Source organism: Sorex araneus, chromosome X (assembly GCF_027595985.1).
Source record: "Sorex araneus isolate mSorAra2 chromosome X, mSorAra2.pri, whole genome shotgun sequence".
Taxonomy (NCBI): Eukaryota; Metazoa; Chordata; class Mammalia; order Eulipotyphla; family Soricidae; genus Sorex; species Sorex araneus.
The window spans coordinates 240,746,050-240,758,489 of NC_073313.1; the positions used below are offsets into that span (position 1 = coordinate 240,746,050).

A 12,440-nucleotide genomic window follows, 5' to 3' on the forward strand; every position below is an offset into this window, starting at 1 on the left:
GACCAAAGCTGTGGTTCCCATAATGCATGTGCCCAATCCTCTGAGCCCTCTCACTGATCCCCCACACCACTGATTTTTTTGGAGGGGCACACCCTCGTGCCGCTCAGGGGTTACTTCTGGCTCTGCACTCATGAGTCACTCCTGGAGGTGTTTAAGGGGACCATATGGAATACTGGGTCATGAACCCAGATCAGTTGCATGCAAGGCAAGTATCCTACCCACTATACTATCACTCCAACCCTGCAAACCACCGATTTTTAAAATTAAAACAAATGTTGGAGAGATTGGCAACAAAATGCCAGCTGAGGGTGTGATTTGGGTCTATTTTTTTCCTCTCCTTTAATTTTCCACATGCTTGTTAGTAAATTTTCTGCAAGGAAATGAAGATAATAAAATGTATTAAAAGTATATAAAAGGTATTTTTGTCACAACTTGACTGATAATTATGCGAAGAGGAAAAAATATACTTTCCCCCCAGTGGGCATCAGTGTGGAGCATGCATGGACAATGCCTTGGCACTGAAGCTAAGAGTACAGCCTGTGGGGCCTACCTGGCTGGATTCAAGTCCTGACCCCCCACTTTCCGCGTTTGTCACCTCAGGAATCTTTGTCACATGTACTCACTCTGGATTTCTGATCTGTAAAATTGAATACTGATGTACACACAAGACTTACCTCCCGTCTCTGGTCCAGTCTAAAATGTTATTCTTTTGATCTCAATGGTTTGAAAATTTCAGAACACTGAAAGCCAGAGTTCAGTTTAGAAGTTTGGTTCCCTCCCTCCCTCCCTCCCTCCCTCCCTCCCTCCCTCCCTCCCTCCCTCCCTCCCTCCCTCCCTCCTCCCCTCCCTCCCTCTCTCCCTCCCTCCTTCCCTTTACCTTTCCCCATTCCCCCCTTCCCCCTTCCCCCTTCCCCCTCCCTCCCTCCCTCCCTCTCTCGCTCCCTCCCTCCCTCTCTCGCTCCCTCCCTCCCTCTCTCTTTCCCTTTACTTTTTCCCCTTCCCCCTTCCCCCTCCCTCCCTTTCCTTTTCTCCCTTCCCCTTCCCCCTCCCTCCATCCCTCCCTCCTTCCCTTTACCATTCTTCCTTCCCCCTCCCCTCCCTCCCTCCCTCCCTCCCTCCCTCCCTCCCTCCCTCCCTCCCTCCCTCCCTTCCTTCCTTCCTTCCTTCCTTCCTTCCTTCCTTCCTTCCTTCCTTCCTTCCTTCCTTCCTTCCTTCCTTCTTTCCTGTTACTCAGGCTCAGTGATGCCTTGGGCCACCAGGCACCCGGCAGTGTTCAATGGCCACCAGAGAGATCCCTTCCTGTGGGGGCTGCACGCAGTATTGTGGATCAAACTCAGTGCCTTGCCCGTGCAAGATATGAGCTCTATCCCTTTAAGCTATCGATCCTGCCCCACTCGTTATTTTTTAAAAATGTATTCTTCTCCTAGGGCAGGCCAAGCAACATACAGACGTGGCTGATGCTGTTGGTGTGCACTGGATGAGGGGGAGGCGGATCAGGCCGTGACTGCCTGTGCCAATGTTAGGGAGCCATCAGGTAACTCAGTAACCAAGATAAAGGATATGCTAGGGTAATATTTCATTTATTTTTAATTATGTTTTTAATAAAGCACAACGATTTACAATGTTGTTATGACACAGTTTCAGACACACAATGTTCCAACACCAATCCACCTCTGTCAACTTCCCTCCACCTGTGTCCCCAGCTTTAAACGCCCCCCCTCCCTTAGCCTGCACACCTTCCTAGGCACATTTTGAAGTTAGGTTTGTAGTTTGGGCTTGCACTGTTGTGGGCTCTCTGGTTTAGACATATATACAAAACTCACCTTTCCTGGTGTGCTGGGGCTCCCTGGCCCCTGCCCTATTACATCCCATCTGCTTCTTTTTACTTTCCCTTTCAATTGCTTAGTGAAATATTTTTCAATTATTTAAAAATTGATAAAAAGGGGGCAAAGTGATAGGACAAGGGGTAGAGCGTTTGCCAACCTGGGTTTTATCCCCAGCATCCCATATGGTCCCCCAAGCACTGCCAGAAGTGATTCCTGAATGGAGAGCCAGTTTGCTCCCCTTTCCAGAAAAATCTATGATAAACAAAACACCAGTAATTTTAATAAGTACAGACTCGGTCGTACTAACTGCTCCTTTGCCTCATGCTCTAAATTGTGGCGCAACTCAGCACTCCTCCTGACCCCAGCCCTCGGAAGGACACCTTCAGTGTTCCTAGTGAGCCTTATTACTTCATCATCATTGACATTGAAACTCCTGAGTTTCAGAACCCACCTTGCTCCACTGTGGTTGTTCGGCTTTCAGTCAAGGTCTAGTAATGATGCCTGGAGAAAAAATGTATCTTTTTTGCCTTATTTTTCTTCTACATAGACAACTGATGACAAGTGCTCTCCAATGATGATTTCTTTCTTCACAGAGCACTCTGCTGAGCGAATTTTTCCTTATTCTCTTATAGAAACATAAAATGCCAGCAAAGCATGATTCCTACCTCAAAAAAGAGCCTTAAGCAGAGTTCCTCGATGTTGCAAGCTCGTCCCCTGACAATTCTGGGGAAGGGCATCCAGACCTTGGCATACCTGCTTCAAAAACATTCAATAGTGAGCTGCGTTCTTCCCATCTTCTCTGTTTCATTTAACACAGGATATCTCATTTGATGAAACCAGAGATCAGGCATCATCAGGACACAGTGGTGCTCCTAGCATGCATATTTTAGGAAATCTTCTATTGCTCTTTTCAGTTGAATTTAAAGTACACATTACTTTCCGAAGTTTGGACCCCATGTAATGAACTTAACCCATGGCAAATATGTTTCTGAAAGCACCTTCAGAAATCCAAGATATTTCTGGTCACTAAAAATAACCTTAGAGAACCAAAGGGAAAAGGATTATTGGTAGTGCAAAAGAAGTAGATGTGGTTACAGTAAGGGTCATGTAATCCATTCTAAGGCCATGATATGGAAAAACATCAAAGTTCAGAAACAGTGTTAATGGGGACATCGGTCGTGGGAAATAGACACTGGTGAAGGGATGGGTGTTGGAACATTGTATGACTGAAACTCCATCATAAACAACTCTGTAACTGTGTATCTCCTGGCGATTCAATTAAAAAATTATGTTAAGTAGTTATGAAACTTCCATTGAGGTTTATTTTTAACCCCCTCCCCACTACCTTTGAAGAAATGTTGCTTTCCAAACATCCTTTCCTCACTTACATTTCAGGGTAATGTGTTAACCAGAGAAATGGGACATACTAGCACTATATTTGTGTCCAGTAAAGAAGTCTGGATACTCGAAGACTACCAGGCTATGTGGCTATGTCATGGGAGTGAAGAAGCCAGCAGGGAAATGCTCACCTTAGGAGAGTGAGGTGCAAACAAATTAGGGAAACCCAGCTAACATTTCAAACTGACCCTACAGTATGGCTTCACAGGAGCCATCTTTGTCCCCAGTTACTAGACCTACTCTAGCTGAAACCCCAGTCATTCTTAAGAAAAGATATTTGGTCGGCCCTTGTACCTTGCCTATAGTATCACCCATAAAAAGAAGACTATTACAAAATTCTGCCTGAAAAAAGTGCTATAGAGAACCAGAAACCAGAATCAGAGGCATATATGTGAGTAGAGATTATTGAAAACTAAAGTGTAACTTCATTTATTTTTGTCTATTTATTTAGGACTGGAGCACAGCGGGTAGGGCATTTGCCTTGCACATGGCTGACCCGGATTCGATTCCTCTGTCCCTCTCAGAGAGCCCAGCAAGCTACCGAGAGTATCCCACCCGTACAGCAGAGCCTGGTAAGCTTCATGTGGCATATTTGATATGCCAAAAACAGTAACAAGTCTCACAATGGAGACATTACTCGTGCCCGCTCGAGCAAATCGATGGATGACGGGATGAAAGTGCAGTGTTACAGTGCTATTTATTTATTTATTTATTTATTTATTTATTTGCTTTTGGGTCACACCTGGCAATGCAAAGGGTTTACACCTGGCTCTGCACTCAGGAATTACTCCTGGTGGTGCTCAGGGGACCATATGGGATGCTGGAAATTGAACCCCGGTCGGCCGCATGCAAGACAAATGTCCTACCCACTGTGCTATCGCTCCAGCCCCTAAGCTGTAACTTTAACAGCTATCAAATTGTTATAGTTGGCACTCTGCTTCTTTTTTATTACTTTATCCATTTATGCAAGAAAAATGTTTTGAGATCACTGCAAGTCTGGCATCATATTTTGGGTTGGGTATAAAAAAGGGGGGAGGGATGGCCGGAGCGATAGCACAGCGGGTAGGGCGTTTGTCTTGCACGCGGCCGACCCGGGTTCGATCCCCGGCATCCCATATGGTCCCCCAAGCACCGCCAGGAGTAATTCCTGAGTGCAAAGCCAGGACTAACCCCTGAGCATCGCTGGGTGTGACCCAAAAAGCAAAAAAAAAAAAAAAGGGAGGGGGAGGGAGTGAAAGAAGGAATTAAATAGCTCTGTCCTCAGAGAATGCCTAGTTTAATGGGGCTAGCAAACAATTATCATAGAGTGAAGGTGTAAAGCTGCTCGGTTGAAAAGATTTTCAGAAGGAACTAATGGCTCTGAAAAATCAGTACCTCACTGACTTCAGGGGGTCAGAAAAAACATTGCACAGGAAGCTTTATTTGAGATAAACCTCCAAGTATGGGTTGAGGTTACCAGATAGCCAAAGTAAGGCAGAGTTTACCCTGGAACCCTGGCTGCAGAGAACAGCAGACTTGGCTTGGGCACCGGCTTATGCTGCTCCTAGAATATTTTTTAACCTCTTTTGGGAACAATATTGATTGCATAACCAGAGTATCTTTCTTAGAGGAATGTTTTATCTGTGTGGTAAATACCACTGAGAAGACACGCCCGTGCCACATGAGGAGTGGAGCATTACTCAACCTAGACTCATCAAATGAATACTCACAGAAGTTAGCCTGCTCAGCAGACAGACCAAGGCCCTCGGCACAATAAAACAGTATAAATTATGTGTGTGCCCTCAGGAAGAAAAAAAATCATGTTTTAAAATTTATGAGTTTTGTTTTAAGGTGACAAATGGTTTTAAAGATGCTCCCCCAGACTTTTCCTTGCTGCCCAAGCTAATGAAACAATTCTTCTGAAAGGGTTTTTGATATCTTGATCTGATGAGGGAGAAACTGAAGGAAACATGTTAAACCATCACAAGAAAAATAATTCTAACTTCACTAAGGCATCTTGGTCAAGGACTCCATTGAGAGAGGAAAATTTGACTTGTCTTCAAAGTATCAATATAGCACAAATGAGATAGTGGAAATAGTCAAATTATAAAACTGCTGGGGGCAAGAAGCATTAGCAAGATGTGGGGAAGAAATGAAAAGCATTTTATGTGTTTACTTATTCTCAGTCTTCTTCCAAAGTAGATCTGGCAGTGAGTTTATTTCCGGGGCAACTATAGAGGGTAGCTTTCTTATGAAACTAAGTAAGTTCAGCTCTTGTACTGTGATGGAGCTACCATCTGCTTTAGACAGCTAAAGACTGAGCAGGCTTCTACATAAAATGCCTCAATATTTGAACTGCAGTGGAATCAGATCAGAACGAACCTGGTCCATGAACAGTAATTGCCCCAGGAGTATTACCAGGCAAAACCCCCACTGTATTAATGTATCTTCCAGTATATCCTTTAAGGGCTGGAGCGATAGCACAGAGGTAGGGCGTTCACCTTTCACGTGGCCGACCCGGGTTCGATTCCTCCGCCCCTCTCGGAGAGCCTGGCAAGCTACCGAGAGTATCGCTCCGGCATGGCAGAGCGTATTGGATGTGCCCAAAACAGTAACAAATAAGTCTCACAATTGAGAGACATTACTAGTGCCCGCTTAAACAAATAGATGAGCAACGGGGTGAGAGTGAGAGTTGACATATCCTTTAAAATAAATTAATAATCTGCAGGCAGCTCAATGAGGTAGAGTTAATACATTGCATGCAGGAGCCCTGGACTCATTGCATAGTCCCCCGAGCACCTCTGGAAATAACCCTGAGCATGGAGCCAGGAATAGCAGCATCACATATGAGCCAGACAATAATAATAACAAATTAAGACTCTCAACTCAAATGACTCATGTGGCAACATCAAACTTATATACTATGAGGAGAATGTAGGTAGGAGAATAATTCAGGAGTAGAAAAAGACAAGCTGAGAGACATTAGATGGTTTACTGAAATATGAACATGAGCACCTTAGAAAGTTCCACTTACCAAAGGAAATCCAAATTAAACTTTTCTGAAGTTAGAGATGAGAATTAAGTTAGGAATCACATTGTTCCTCATTGAACCAGGTATACCAGCAATTTCTAATATTTCTGTTCAAATATCTTTGAGAATATAGGACAATTATAGAATTTTTATCTATAATATATGTATATTGTGTCAAGATTCTATTGAAAAACTAGTCCTAATACTCTAGATGGAATCCAGTTAGTACAACACATAAAATATTTGGCATCCATAAAAATTTGTGTCTGACCTTGTCTGAATCTATAGTTTAAGCCTCTCTCCATATTTTCTGTGCTCTCAGAGAAACACAGAAATATCAACCCAGGACTTCTTGTATAGCTTTTTCATATACATGTTTAAAGGGCTATGGCATTTTATTGGGATAATTCTTGATTAAGTTGAAATTTTTCTCATGCTACTCTTTAATAGCCAGTCCTTCCTTCAGCATTAGTTTACTAAGCAGAATATGATTACATTTTCAAGCCTCCCTTGCAGTTATGTACTTCCAAGTGACTAAATTTTAAGTCCATGGTATGTAAGCACTATGTGCTGCAGATTTTGTGGACCCCTACACCTCATTCTTCCTTCTCCAGACTCTCAACAATAAAAAAAATAGCTGGGAATTAACAGCCATCCTGGGTCATGCTTTTAGAATATCATAGTCAACACTGTCTGCTGACACACATTCGAGAAGATGAATTCCATTGGTATAGGGCCCTTGTTTATCTTGGTGATAGCAACATCTCCAACACTAAAAAGTGGTGCTATGTGGTCAGAGAACAAGTACTGGATGAATACTGAATGAGTTTACTGCACACCTATATCAAAACACTAATAGAGTTCTCCCAAGGGAAGCTCTGCTATCAGTAAGCTAGCTATATGAGATCTCGTTTTATTATGAACTAGACTCTTTTTTAAAAAAATTGTAGTTTAGAGACTATGATTAATATAAAAACATTTATGATTTTGATGTATAATGTTATTGCTCCTGCACCATCACCAAACTAAGACCTTTCCCACAGTTCTTATGTCATTTCCAAGTAGATTCAGGTTCTTGGTGAATTCAAGCCACATCAATACCATTTGCTTTCCTTTGACCTCTCAGACTTACCTCTATCACAGAAGCAAAGGAGCTATTGTTAAATTCTCTCAAGTGCTCTCTTTAAAGAAAATATTTTCAAGTATACTCTCAGAACAGTGCTTCCAAATATATTTTCCTGCCTGGAAAGTTTAAGATTCTTCAATTTTCAAGATCATACAGTGTGCGTGTGTGTGTGTGTGTGTGTGTGTGTGTGTGTGTGTGAGAGAGAGAGAGAGAGAGAGAGAGAGAGAGAGAGAGAGAGAGAGAGAGAAAGAGAGTTGTTCATGATTCTAAAAGTGTGCTTTATAGTCAAACATGTCTCTTGCATTTCCTGGTCTTTACATTTATCTAGACTGTTGTCCTAATCCTTTCTGACAGAAATGTTCTAGAGGGTCTTCATGTTATATTTCATGAGACGATGAAAGTTGATTTGTCTCATTAAAGGCTCATGTGTATTTGTTGTTAAGTGCTGACTCTATTTTGTAACTTAATATTAGGTGTTGTCTCAAGTATGTAAGCATCATCCAAAATGTCATCAAATGACATTCCTACAACTTTAGACAATAGTATCATTATTGAATGTGGTCACAGTTAGAGATTTAACTGTTTACTGAAGCTGAACATTGAAAAATTCTTTCCCATCTTCCACTTCTGTGCCACACTGTTTTTCAGATTTTTATGGGGTTTGCTCAAATTTCTTTTGTTATGGTGGTGTTCATAGTGGTATGTATGTGTGTGCAGGGGAGGGGTGATGGTGCCCTAGTTATTACAGTGTGCCTGGGGTCAAATTTCTTTGGAATCTACCCATGTCTGAGGAAAGATACTATTGTTTTTTGTCAGATACATGTAGCTTTTCTGAAGTGTAGGTTTCTTGATACACTATCTTCCCCTTTTCAGAGTAATTTTCCAAATATAGATGTATATTATAGAGAAGAGGTAATCAGATGAGTTATTCCTAAACCCCTCCTCAAGCAAAAATGTCTCTATGACCACACTTATCCTTTCTCCCTCTTGCTTTAATTTTTTAGCAATCAAAAAACTTGTCTCTTCTCTGCAATTTATCCACTTCTGTCTTCTTGGAGACCTTGTTTTGATAATTTCCCCTTCTCTAAACTGAAAAATATTTTTCTTACATTTTTTGACCTTAGAAAGGAAAACATTATCCTAACCACTCTTTCCCCTCTAACTCCTACTACATTTCTCTTTTCAGTGAAGTATTTTATAAGTTAAGCCTTCAATCCTTGTCTTCATTTGCACTTTTGTTTCTTTATTCACTGCATGATATAGACAGGTACACACAGCCACCTTGCTGCTATAATTTATGGTATTTGTAGCTTTCCCTTCCTCCTGACAAGTTTTGATTATTTAAAGAATTGCATATTGAGTGCTACTCACCAGGAACTATGCTAAATGCTGCAAAGATAGAAATGGGAGGCAGATGGCAAACCTATCTTCACCGACCTTTCCAGAAGCTGTTTCTGATGGCTTCCTTGACTTCCTCAGAATTTTTTGACTTCTGCTGCTTCCTCTTGCAGAATTAAAAATTCCTATTTTCCAGTCTCCTTACTTTGGAGAAACTTTCTCTTTTTCTAGATGGGAGGGGTACACCTGATGATGCTCAAGGCTTACTCCTGGCTCTGCACTCAGGGGTTACTCCTGGCAATTCTTGGGGAACCATATGGAAAGCCAGGGATCGAACATGGGTTGACTGCATGCAAGGCAAGCACTTTACCTGCAGTATTTCTCTGCTCCCTAGAGAGACTTTCTTAATATAGGTACGTACCTCTTCAAGACAATCACTGTCACTGTCACTGTCATCCCGTTGCTCATCAATTTGCTCCATTTGCTCAAGTGGGCACCAGTAATGTCTCCATTGTGAGACTTGTTGTTACTGTTTTTGGCATATTGAATACGCCACAGGTAGCTTGCCAGGCTTCTGCCATGCGGGTGGGATACTCTCCGTAGCTTGCCAGGCTCTCTGAGAGGGACGAAGGAATCAAACCCCGGTCTCACATGCAAGGCAAACGCCCTACCCACTGTGCTATCTATCTCAAGACAATACATTCAGATAAATTTTATACACTTTTAGGACAACAAAATTGAAGCAGTTTTTATTTAATAGTTTTACTCTACTTTGGATGTCTCATTTACCAAAACCATAGCTCCTAAATAATATTCTCAGTGTGTCATGTAAGTCAATTTCCCAAATTTCTTTTTTTTTGTACAATTAATTTGTATGTTATTTTCAAAAACATAAGTTGGGTTATTAGAAAATGAACTTAGTCTACTGAAATTTATATTCAAGTCAGCCAGAAAGCACTGTTTCAGTCTTTCACTTAACCAAGCCTAAATTGATCTGGAACTTCAAATTGATTCCTCTTGTTGGTCTGTGTAGGAGAAGGTCACCACTTTCCACCCAGGACACCAAACCAGAAGCTCTACTGCCATTTTTTTCCTCTTTCTCTTCCTCCCTTCCCCTCCTGCTTCTTTCCCTCTCCTCTTCTCTTTTCTCCTCTCAGCCCCTCCCCTTCCCTCCTCTTCTCCCCCTCCTCTCCTCCTCTCCTCTCTCCCCCTCCCCCCCACGCCCACGCTCTCTCTCTCCCCTCTCTCTCTCTCCCACCCCTCTCCCTCTCCCCTCCCTCCCTCCCCATAGCGAGCATTTTTGTTCTCCCTGCCAAATGGTCTCCAATCCTTCCCCAGCAGATAAACTCTCCTAAGCGGTCTTGTGACTTCCTTCAACCCTCCTTGTGTGTCTAGAGTAACCTCACTTAGAAAGCACCAGGTCACGTCTCCTCGTTCAACTGGTCTCGCACATCCACGTGCCTGGCACACACAAGGGACTCCACGTGGGGACAACCGAAAGCTTTAAGCACCCACACCCACATCCACACCCAAACCAAACCAACCCGCCCCCCGCCACCACCACCACCCAACCACCCAAATCAATAAGATCTCCTCCTCGCAGCTTATGTTTCTACCTTCTAATAATCACGATAAGGGGGGCATGTGGGGTCCCAGACTTTCTGGCATCAAATCCCAGTTCCACCCCCTCAGCAACTATGTGACTTTGGGAAAAGTCACTTCTGCTTCACAGTTTTTCTTCGGTAAAAACGGTGTGGGGAGGTGGGATTCAATGGACTACCTCGCTTGGCAGAGTCGGGTGCATGGCCAGTGCTTGCCAGATGTTTTCACGATCAAGCCAGGACCGTGAAATCCCACGGCATGCTTCTCAACGTGTATGAGAAAAACGGTGCTTTCTGTGTTCGGCGTTGGCTCGAGACCGGAAACCTGGAAGTGTCTGCGGTGGTCGGGGGTGGGGGAAAGGGAGTTGATGAGCCCCACCCAGTGTACCGCGCCAGGGAGGGACGAACTCGGTCTCGGTTCCACTGCCGAGGAAGCGGAGGGGTGACGTGTCCTCCAGCCTCATTTGAGACGATCGGCCACAGCTCGTTTCGGGGTCCGGGGTGGTGGGGGAGCGTGGGAGGAAGGGTGAGTTTGCGACGGTCAAACTGCAGATGGAAACAACACTCTTCTTGGAAGGGAGGAGGGGAACACGAAGTTCCCCAAAGGGTCACAGCTCAGGTGTTCAAGTTGGGTGAGTCAGCTGTCAGACCTGGAGAAACCGAGGTAAGAAAGGAACCGGCTTTTTCTTCTTTTTTTCTAACAGGGACTTTCTACAGAGCCCACTGGCCGCGGTCGACTTGGACGAATGAATGCCCCCAGCCCGCCGCCACTGGCACTTTCCGCAGGACCGGAAAGCTCGCTCGGGACTGCAGCAGATGAATGGAAACCGGAGTCCCCGGCGCACCGCGAGGTGGGCGGGGCGGGGCGGCCGGGGGCGGGGCATTGTGAGTCACGTGCGTGGGCCGCGGGGCGGGAGCGTGGCGGGAACTCTGGGCGGGATTGGGTCCCGGCCGACCAGGTGATCTCAGGACGCCTTCCGGTTGGTGGGCGCGGGCCAGGTCGCGCTGCCTTCAGTTAGGAGGCGGCGGCGGAAGGAGGAGGAGCTCTGGCCGCGCTCTCTCCCGGCAGTGGCTGCGCTTCTCAGCGCTCGTCGGGTTCCCACCCCTTTTAAATAAGCTGGGCTGGTCACCGCCCTCGCAGAGTAGTTGACTCGGGGGAGGAGGCGGCTGCAGCGCGGCAGCGGGGGTGCGGCCGGGGCCGGGGCCGGGGCCCTGCCCGGGCCCGGCGAGCGGGGTCGGAGGGGCGAGCCAGCGGGGCCAGAAGACTAGCGGGGCTGCTGCCAGGACCCGGGCGCGCCATTGTTGGGGGAGGGGGCGCCTGCCCAGGGCGGCGGCGGCGTCGGGGCAACCGTGCAGCCCACGGCGGCGAGGAGCGGTGGTGGCGCCCCATGGGGAACACTCTGTCCTGTTGCGTGTCCCCCAATGCCAGCCCCAAGCTGGGCCGGCGCAGGGGGTCCGCGGCGCCCGACGACGCTGCAGACACCTACGGGGCGGCCCCCGGGAACGCGGCGGCGGTAGCGCGGGAGCCGGCGACCGGCGCCGGGAACGCGGTGGCGGCCGCGGCAGCAGCGCCCGAGCCGGCTGCGGCGGCCGCCGGGGACGCCGTGGTGGTGGCGCCGGAGGCGGCGGCCGTGGATCCCGGCGAGCTGGATCTGGGAGCGGGCGAGGGCCACCACCTGCAGCACATCAGCGACCGAGAGATGCCCGAAGGTAAGGGGGCGGCGGCCGGCGCGCCCTCCCTCGTCCACTCCCGAGCGCAGCCTCGGGTGGTTGCAGCCCCCCCACCCCTGGGGACTCGGGCTCCGGGATCCTGCCTGGAGTCAGATCCCCGGGGCTCGGGCGCCGGGATCCTGCCCGGAGTCAGATCATCGGGATCCTGCCCGGAGTCAGATTCCCCTGGCTCGGGCGCCGGGATCCTGCCCGGAGTCAGATCATCGGGATCCTGCCCGGAGTCAGATTCCCCGGGCTCGGGCGCCGGGATCCTGCCCGGAGTCAGATCATCGGGATCCTGCCTCCCCGGGCTCAGGCGCCGGGATCCTATCCGGAGTCGGATCCCGGGGCTGGTGCGCTGGGATCCCGTCCGGAGTTGGATCCCAGGGCTCTTGCGCCAAGATCCTGACCAGAGTCGGATCCCGGGGCAT

The 12,440-nt window shown here is 46.9% G+C and overlaps 1 protein-coding gene across 2 annotated transcripts in view; it reads left to right on the forward strand.

Moving 5' to 3' along the window:
* The first annotated feature begins 11,437 nt into the window (after positions 1-11,437).
* The window catches only part of CCNYL1 (cyclin Y like 1), a 45,967-nt gene continuing 44,964 nt past the window's right edge, over positions 11,438-12,440 (forward strand). Inside the window, exon 1 of one of the 2 annotated variants that reach the window (XM_055121039.1) lies at positions 11,438-12,009. In XM_055121039.1, the coding sequence (XP_054977014.1) occupies positions 11,688-12,009 (322 nt within the window). In that variant the 5' untranslated portion in view covers positions 11,438-11,687. The remainder of the gene's footprint in view (positions 12,010-12,440) is intronic. The other variant, XM_055121038.1, reaches the window with a different exon arrangement.